Here is a 10062-nt window from a genome sequence, read left to right as displayed (position 1 = left end):
CGAGACTTCAAAGAAAGAAAGTCATAACATTTTGTGGCGCTATCTTTTGCATTTCGGAAATATCGCGCGAAACGTTGAGGTCCCCCAGTCCTTTTAGGGTTAACATAGCCTTGCAATACAGCAATTCAATCAATGAGACCAAAACACTGATCAGTATACAAATTAATCTTGGACTTTAAACGTAGAGGGAGTTCTCGCTCTTGGACACACGACGGATTTAAAAATGTATTGAAAATGCCCGTCAAAAATGACAAAGAACAGCTGGGAGGTCTTCGTTGAAACATTGGTAAACAGGAACTACTACTACTACTACTACTACTAAAATACTCATATAATAATAATAATAATAATAACAATAATAATAATGATAATAATGATGATAATGATAAAAATAATAATAAAACATGAAATAGGCCTAAAATCAAATAATAATATGGAAACAATTATATGATGATTAATATGTGAATGGATATAAAATAATGATGAAAAACTCCCCTATACTCCGATTCAATGACGTATTTTTTACTACATGTATTCCATTATTTGACATTTCATTTACCTATGCCTATTATCCCCAAATTAAATTCAGGTTGGGAACTGCTCGACCAATCAAAATCGGGAGTAAATTGGCAAACAACAAAAGCTAAGTACGAGCAGTCGACGCCGTACCAGAGACCATCGATGAGAGACAGAATAGTGCAGATATTATCCAAAGGTTCTGTTTTAAAAGAGAGAAATACAAATATAATCCATTTGAAATAATAACACCCAATCATATTTATATTTTTGGAACGACGTGGTTTTAATGAAAAAAAAATGCTTATCATCAACTGAATCAACTAGGGGATGTGCTAATGAGACGTTATGTCCGATTCCATATCAAATGCCAATTTGCTCGTTGATTTGCGATTATTGCATTGCCCTGGGAATGTTTTTAACAGAGGGTGCTGGTTGAAATTTGAAAAACAAAAAATGGGGGTTTTTCACTACAAAATGGGGGTCATTTTGATCACGAGGAATTTGATAAGAAAAATGAAAGATTTTCACTACAAAATGAAAGTCATTTTGGTTACACTTCTCTTCTTTAGCACACCTACCAGATTTCCAGGCCGGGTGCTACCTATGAAGAATAACACACGCAGCACCCCCATCACCCTCGCTTCCCAGTGTCATGGCTTATTGCAACTAAACTTAAAGCACAACGCTTGATGTTTGGACTTACGCTTGGTTATTTAAAATTGAACGCAAGTTTAATTTCTTGCAACTCCCCATAAGAAATATGATTGGTTAATCGCAACTAAAACGCATTATGCAGACCAATACCACGGCTTAATGCTTAATGAGGGCGCTTATAATTTTTTATGCGGCATGCAATATGGATTTTGAGGGGGAAATGCGAGATGGCGAAATAATTGAGCCAGCATTTGATATTTACTATTCTTCAATTCTTTAGAATTATCATGCAAAATCTGTGATAAAAACATAGTATTTCAAAAAATAATAAAAATCTTGTGTGCCTCCAGCTCATTAGCCCAATAACCATTAATTTGATTTGATTTGATTTATTTTTTTCTTCTGCATTCATAACATTGGTATACAATACAATTTTCATTACGTAACAAACATAATATATCGGTAATTGATTTTGGTATTAATCATAAAGGAAAAAATACAAAAGTAAAATGTCATTCTAAACAAATAAGATCTACTACCAACAAAGAAAGTTTAACATTTACAGTTTGCAGGAGAAGGATTGTCATTAAAAGCAGATTGCTTGAACAAAAAATGACAACCCCGGAATAAAACTCATTAAATTAATACATACATTTATAAAGGCTCACAGAAGCGCATACTTTTCTGAGGACATGGTTTGCTTTTGAGCACAAGCTTCGATCGCTCCAGTGTCCCAGACGCAACAACGAAACCAACCCCTAATACCCCGTTCCCACTGTCGTACGATCCAATAAAGACACTACGATTGGCCTTTTGTATCTGATCGCAATTTCTTTTAACCAATCAAAATTTGTTACGATCAATACGATTGCCTCGACAGATCTGTTACGACCTTATACGTTCTGATACGACCACCGTTTCAATTGTGACAGTGTGAACTGGGTATAGCCTATTCTGATGCGATTTGATGATTGTAAATGAAATACTCACGATCAACCCACGATGAATCCGGAATGCAGTCGAAACGCTCATTTGGATCACAGTTCACCCAAACCCAATCATTGCCAGTGATATCCACAACGTCTTGGAGAATATCAACCAAGAACGTATTCTCGTCAAGACTGTCGATGGTTAACGGTGTTGCATACATGTAGGCCAATCCAGTGGATACCTCGCTGAAACAGTAGTCTTTGGCTTGGGTGTAATTCATGTAGGAGGTTACCTTATCAACAGGTGGAAAGTGGTAACACTTGAGGCCATAGAGGACGAAGTCGGAAGGGCACAGCACTATAAACCACAAAATTCAAACAATCATTAACTAATGTTAACGCAATAATTATTCATTTTCAAAGGTGTTTTTCTGAAAACGTTATTCTAATTATGTTTATCTGTAAGTTCCACACGACTTGACTTTACTCTCCATACTGCCTACATGGTCGCTAAACCATCATTTCAAACAGTCAACTTTCCATAACTAATGTGATCTTAGATTAAACTTCCTATTGGCATCAGACATTTAAATTTCATTTTTGGTCAAAATTCTTGAAGATGTTGATTGACAAAAGAGTGGCAACGGAATTCATACCACAAGAGAGAACTTCAGTGTGAAATTTTCTTTGGTTTTTCATGCATTAAGCATGTTAAGTGTGACACGTAATGAGACAACGTATAGAGAATACTGAAGGAACAGGGAAAACATAGTTTGGCTTGAGGAAATCATCAGAAGTGGGTAGAGCCTTACCCTTACAGAATTTAAGATTAATAGTAGAAGCCCTATCAGCTTTAAAATGAAACCAATGCATTGTATATTGTGAATATTCACCTTAACCAGTGAAATATCTTTATTGTATTCAGAAGAAAGGGGCAAGCATATACGCAAAGTCACATAACTATGGGAAACAAAAACTAGGTCAGCCGAGGAGCATTGAGCAGGAATAAGGATGTACTTTATTGTTTACCAACCTGACAAGGAAGACGAATTTTCCGTGGAGGGGACACTTGTACTGGTCGGATTGGTTCTTGTATTTGCAGATAAAAATGAAGTCAAAGGAGAAGTTTTGTACTCATCAGTCGTAGTAACAATTGTCGAAGACTTTCCATCAGAACTCATCTGCGTAACATCCGTTCCAGGAACTAAAGTTGATTCTGTCGTAGGTGCAGTTGCTTCAAAACTCGTCTTCGTTACATCTGTTCCAAGAACTGCAGTTGATTCTGTGGCAGGGACAGTTGCTTCAGAGCTCATCTGCGTTATGTCCGTTCCAGGAACTGCAGTTGATTCTGTCGTAAATGCAGTTGCTTTAGAGCTCATCCTCGTTACATCTGTTCCAAGAACTGCAGTTGATTCTGTGGCAGGGACAGTTGCTTCAGAGCTCATCTGCGTTATGTCCGTTCCAGGAACTGCAGTTGATTCTGTCGTAAATGCAGTTGCTTCAGAGTTCATCTTCGTTACATCCGTTCCAGAAACTGCTGTTGATTCTGTCGTAGGTGCAGTTGCTTCAGAAGTCCACTTTCCAGAAATGATGGTATGGGTCGAAATAGGAGTTGTAGTCCCATTAGTCTCTCCTGTTATTAGGATTGATATTTCAGTAGTAGTTTCGTGAGTAATGGTTGCCTGATTAGAGGTAGTTAATTGAGTCATCTTCCATTCCCCATCATCTTTAAGAACTGAACATTAGGAATTGAAATTGTCAAAATCATTTAGCAGAAAGTCACGGGTGCGATCGGTTAAAACGAAGTACTTATAACATAAACCAGTAATTTCATTATATGTGACCTTTGGTTGGCCTACTGTTCTGTGTCTTTTCTTTTTTTAATTGCTCCATCTGCTACAAAGTCCCGATCGAGACATGGAACATTTGCAATTCAGTAAACATATATGGCATTTGTCATACAATAACCGATAAGGAAAAAATTTTCCACTCCAGCAACATTTCAGAGAAATAAATATTTACTTTTCTCTTCTAGGGAGAAGTCATACATAATGTATCTGCATACATTTTGTAGGCTAGTGAAAAAAGGGTTGGAAACTAAATGCCTAGGATGAATATCTCTACTTTTACTGAATTTCAAAACTTCAAAGCAAGGACATATCCGGTTAAACATGCCATTTTCATTTTCGTTGTCGATTGTTACTTGAATATTGTGATTACCTGGGAGTGTGCAGATAAAACTCGAATTCCCTAGAGACTTCAGGAGTTTGTAGGGTGTATGAGAGATGTTTCGTAGTGGCCTGGGGACTAACTGAATCTCACGACCAAATGGTAGTCGAAGAACGCCGCAGAAACTATTTAGTTCTGTCAGGCATGGCGACTTCAAAACAGCAGAAGTGGTGACTATATGGAGACATCAAAAAAGAATAATCAATAAATTTGAGAGAGAAACAAAATCGCAAAGGAGAAAAGAGGACTTTCCAAACTTTCACTAGATTGCTCTCTTATATCAAATCCTATTTTTAGCTTCAAATATTTTTCCTTTTACAACAATTGCTCCTCATCTTTCTACTCAGATTGATTCTCTCCTTGGGTTGTTATGGCTTTCTTTAAATTGAAGCATTTCTATGGGAAATAATTTTCAATCTGGATCGGAAGAAGTAGAAGCAGCAGAAAACGAAGAAAATGCAGAAAATGAAAAAGAAGAAGCGAACAGAAGGAAAAAATAAGAAGAAGAAGAAGAAAAAAGAAGAAGAAGAAAGAAGGGGATGAAAAGAGTAAATTAATTTCAAAATAGGCCTACACTGTTATTTTTATATATGTGCTATGCGAGGATAGACAATGAAAAATATAGTGAATGCTTACCTATTTTTATAAGAATCCAGAAGCACGTCCATACCCCTGTCTGTGAAATGCCTCTCTGTATGAAAGTGAATTCAAATATCATAAATATTGTTCAAGAGTTTATGAGTTGCTATTACACTGTTAGTCTCGTAGATCCGAAACTGTTGTGTTTTTAGATGGGAGTAGATTAAGAAGCTAAAAGATTGGTCTTTCAAACAATGATCACAAGTTTGTTATTCTATAGAATCAGATTTCTTGTTGAATATTGTTATCTTGGAAAGGGAAATTAAAAACAACATAGTCTTCCTCGATTCAATTTCAACTTGAAAATCCTATTCCATTTACAAAAACACGTAATATATACAAGTGAATATAGATTGAGGGATCAACAAAACTCAATAGAGGACAAGGAAAAGTAACGATTCATAGAGAGAAAAATGTTGGTTTAAGTAATACATCAAGGTTTCACATAAAATCTATTAATATCCAGGTCAAACACGAGTGAAAAAATACGTAAAATATCATAAATACAATATACCTAACACATGTCAATCTAAAAATACAAAATCAGTTAAAAGCTAAAACAAGTAAGAATATTTTAGCAGGAATGAAAAAGGAATTAGACTACATAGACAATGAATACTCAATGTTATATGTAAGAAAATAATAGCCTTTATATATAGCTATTTTTAACTGCTGTGTTGAATAAGCATATATCTAAAATCCGCTAGATTAATAGCAACTATATCAGGAATTCTCTATAGGGCCATAAGAGTTTCTCTAAATGGATATATATATTTGAATATCGGTGTATTTTGCAAATTAAATCTAATTCTCCTATAACGGCCGACCCATATACGCTGCGATGGCATATTTTTACCTATAATCAGGTCGACAAAATGCATATATGATGTGCGAAGTATATTACCACTTACCAATCTCATGATGCTAGGGCTTATCGGCGGATTGACTTCGAAAAAAAATCTAAACTAAATGCACAATCAAATCAAGAAACTGAAATAACGATGTCAAATCCTCAACAGCAACAACATCCACTCTCATTTATCGCTGATACATCGCCGGGTTATGTGGGCCAATGCTATGATGCATGCTGATAGGGGTGTCGTTGAAGCCTTCTGTTGAAACTCTTAATTAAAACGTACCGCTTTCAGGATTCTATTAACGGTTATTAACCTTCATAATTAGAGTTGATGGTCTCCGATGAGATTTTTTATTTCATTTTAGGCAATTGATTAAAATTGCCATGAACCGTTATTAAAATGTAATTAAGATAGGCCTACTTGTAATCATAGTAAATACCAGTCCAGATTTTGTAATTCAGTTAAAAACTCATTCGCTCACTGGCAAAAGGTGAGATGAGAATTTAAAAAAAAATGGATCATGATTATCAGGACTATAAGCAGTGACGTAATGAGCCAAACATTTTTTGGGGCCAGATATGGCGTATGGGGCAAAACTTATACGAATTGCAAGTGAGCGAGGCGACCGAAAAAAAAAGTTTGTGATAGATTGTGATACAATGTTTAAAAAATAATATCATATTTCACCGTTTCAAAATATTTCTCGTTCTTTTTCTCCTTTTATCATTATTATTATTATTTTTTTTTTTTTGGGGGGGGGGGGTAATTTGGTCAAAGTCAGCAGTCATTGATTTCTTCAACATTAAACCTGAAATATAACGTATTTGTTGTACAAATCATCCCCCCTACCACCAAGATGCTAGGATATGACCCCCTCGCAACATTCTCGCTAGTGTAATCAAAGGATCTTTTGGTTGGATTTTTATCAAACTTTGTATTTGATAGTCATTGGTATCATGCAATTCATAAATGGACGTGTTATAACCATACTCTCATGATACAGCAGATATAGCCTTTGCAATCAGTTAAACGTAGGGATTTTTCGTGGCCAAAAAATTAATAGATGGGGGTATATCCCCCATCCCCGGGATTTACACCCGTGGCACTGGTTGTCCACAAGGGAATATTCAAGATGGTAGTTTTGGTTCATCACATTGGAAACGGATCAGCCCCTGTAATAATTTGTTTTTCCTCATGCCAAGCAAACCATCTCTGTCCGACATTCGGTTCAAAAGGTTTCGAATATATGATACAAGACACGCAAACTCTGACCTGAAGTCCCATTTGTTGCAAAGTGCGTTTTAACTATGCACCCCTCCCACCCCCTCTCTCTCCCACTTCCTATCTCTGTCTTATTTTCCCACTCTCCCCTACCCCCACTCTCTCTCTCGTTCATCATTTTTTTAAATCAAAGTGGAAATGATGATATAGTATATCATATTATCACTTTTAGTTTAAATACATTAATATTATTTGGGCATTCTCTGAGAATGCCCAAATAATATTAATGTATTTAAACTAGAAGTGATAATATGATAATATTTTGAGAATGATTCTCAAAATAATTGGTACGTTTGGAAATTCTTGAATTCGTTGATCGATATCAATCTAGCTAGTTAGGCCTTGTGATTTAGACTTGTGGCCTATAAGGTCTAGATTCTCTACCAGTCTAAAGGCAATCAGATAATGCCCAGATATTGCACAAACTTCCTGTGGTTATTTTCCAAATATGCTCTTGTCAAGACTTTCATGAATTCACGCGACATAATTCAGTTTTCATTTTCCCTTGTTGTGCGATTGGTAATTGGTAATTGATAAGATTATCCTATTCCAATTTCAAGCCGTTTACATGTTGAAGTCTGTATTTAGTTTTGGTAAAACGTCTTTAACTATCAAATTTGTATACAGAGATAACCAGTTACTGATTGATTAGCTGGAAAGATAAATGTCGGAAATGATTACCCTATGGGAATAATATGCATTATAAACTGATAAGTATTTAAAGGAGAACTATATTGATTATGAATGTGGTCTTATTATATGTCAATGGAAAGGTAATGATGTGGGGATTATCAGTGGGTCATTCAAAAATAACGAAAATAATACATAAGGTGAAAATCGCCGATTAAAAAACGCTCAAAATGCCTCTCCGAAATATGCCTCGCATCGGTCTCTGAATTGACTTGGATTTGATGACGTCACTTTCTGTACGAGATGCGTGATTGGCTCTCCCACGTGAAGCTCCACTTGCATGCAAAACCTGTTGCCAGGGTATACGTTTTCTCCACACTGTCACTGAATACTTCGATCACGAAATGAAAGAAAACCCAGAATTTTATCTAGATTTGAATTTTCAAATTGATGATTTTGAAGATGAAGAGAATGATGATGAAATTAACAACAAAGTGACGTAGTTGGAGGTAAATTGGGGAAATTACGCCGATGATGATGAGTCGGACAATTCAACTTGCAACACGATCACATGCCGATTCGCTAGTAACTCATGCAGCTGCTAAGTGCTAGCTACACCGCGCGGGCCAAATTGAATTCATGAAAATGAATTACCACACTGTCCAGACGGAGTCTCTTACCTCTGTGACTATGAAGAAGGAAAATAATGATAAAACTGTACTTAAATCAACTCAACGAATAGCAGCAGACGATATGCACCGACGATAAACTTCATGTGGCTGGGATAGATTGTCACTCGTTCTGTTAGATGTAATTTTTATCGCATTAATTTGACAAAATTGCGAAACTCGGGGAATTATTTATCTATATAAAAATATAGTAACATCTCGTATTGTTTTTAAATTACGATAAAACCTTTTAAAAGCTCGTATATGTGATCGTAATCAAAATCACAAACATGCCGTATTGCTTGCTCGCCAGTGGCTGAGAGAGTAGATCTATGCACGTGTTGCATCCACTGAACTAGAAATACGTATTTCTAGTTCAGTGGTTGCATCACAGCTCTCAATCAAGCTACGCATGTTGGGGATCTTTTACATCTAATTTTAATTTACCTCAACGTTTTCCTTCAAAAAACGTTTTATCGTAATTTAAAAATTATACGAGATGTTACTATATTTTTATACAGATAAATAATTCCCCGATTTTCGTAATTTTGTCAAATTAATGAGATAAAAATTACATCTAACAGAACGAGTGACAATCTATCCCAGCCACATGAAGTTTATCATCGGTGCATATCGTCTGCTGCTATTCGTTGAGTTGATTTAAGTACAGTTTTATCATTATTTTCCTTCTTCATAGTCACAGAAGTAAGAGACTCAGGACAGTGTGGTAAGTCATTTTCGTGAATTCAATTTGGCACGCGCGGTGTAGCTAGCACTTAGCAGCTGCATGAGTTGGTAGCGAATCGGCATGTGATCGTGTTGCAAGTTGAATTGTCCGACTCCTCATCATCGATTCCCCCAATTTACCCCCAACTACGTCACTTTGTTGTTCACTTCATCATCATTCTCTTCATCTTCAAAATCATCAATTTGAAAATCCAAATCTAGATAAAATTCTGGGTTTTCTTTCATTTCGTGATCGAAGTATTCAGTGACAATGTGGAGAAAACGTACCCTCGCAACAGGTTTTGCATGCAAGTGGAGCTTCACGTGGGAGGGCCAATCACGCCTCTCGTACAGAAAGTGACGTCATAAAAAATCCCCGATTTCGCGGACGTAATTCTGCGTGTTTGAAGCATTCAGAGAGAGAACTTTAAACTATCAATTAACTGAGTTCCATCGGTCTCCATGATAAATGATGTTCACCATCGTTTTCTCCTTATTTTCTCCTTTGATTTGATATATGATTCTCCATTTTTACGATTTTCAATATATTTCTCCTTTAAACCAGGAAGAAACATTTTTTTATTCCAAATTCATTATATAAATCAATTCATCTAAATCTCTGTGAGATAATAAGATGTTGGTGTCGTCAGCATATAAAATAAAGGAAAGAATTTGAGAAGAATTTACTATATCATTGATATATATTAAAAACAGAAGTGGTCCCAAAATCGAACCTTGTGGCACTCCACAATTAAGAAAGGACAACGGAGATCTAATATCATTAATAGAGACGAATTGTTGTCGATTTGAAAGATAACTTTTAATCCATGACCAGGCAACTCCACGTATTCCGTAATTACATAATTTATGTAATAAAATTTGATGGTCAATGGTGTCGAAGGCTTTACTTAGGTCCATAAATAAAGCGAT

At 35.9% G+C, this 10062-nt stretch overlaps 1 protein-coding gene across 2 annotated transcripts; it reads right to left on the bottom strand.

The window, feature by feature from the left end:
* Positions 1 to 391: 391 nt before the first annotated feature.
* Positions 392 to 5994, bottom strand: LOC135155859 (mucin-5AC-like). Of its 2 annotated transcripts, none has more exons than XM_064106147.1 (6): positions 5882 to 5994; positions 4968 to 5022; positions 4323 to 4505; positions 3136 to 3837; positions 2164 to 2460; positions 392 to 718 (listed from the first exon to the last, which is right to left on the bottom strand). In XM_064106147.1, exons 1-6 carry the CDS (start codon positions 5888 to 5890, stop codon positions 552 to 554), a joined length of 1413 nt encoding a protein of 470 aa, XP_063962217.1. In that variant the 5' UTR covers positions 5891 to 5994; the 3' UTR covers positions 392 to 551. The 2 variants fall into 2 exon arrangements, with proteins under 2 accessions (XP_063962217.1, XP_063962218.1); XM_064106148.1 differs by having other exon boundaries at positions 3136 to 3735.
* Positions 5995 to 10062: the final 4068 nt, after the last annotated feature.

This window comes from Lytechinus pictus, chromosome 10, assembly GCF_037042905.1.
Source record: "Lytechinus pictus isolate F3 Inbred chromosome 10, Lp3.0, whole genome shotgun sequence".
Lineage (NCBI taxonomy): Eukaryota > Metazoa > Echinodermata > Echinoidea > Temnopleuroida > Toxopneustidae > Lytechinus > Lytechinus pictus.
The sequence above is the reverse complement of the archived record's forward strand: the minus strand, read 5'-3'. Positions and strand labels throughout refer to the sequence as shown.

What these genes read in the sequence shown, in the direction of transcription:
- LOC135155859 (XM_064106147.1), bottom strand. An exon ending in CTGGATTCTTATAAAAATAG is followed by an intron (nt 4,506 to 4,967) that starts GTAAGCATTCAC and finishes GTCTCCATATAG; the next exon opens with TCACCACTTCTGCTGTTTTG. An exon ending in AAATTCGTCTTCCTTGTCAG is followed by an intron (nt 2,461 to 3,135) that starts GTTGGTAAACAA and finishes TGTGGTTTATAG; the next exon opens with TGCTGTGCCCTTCCGACTTC.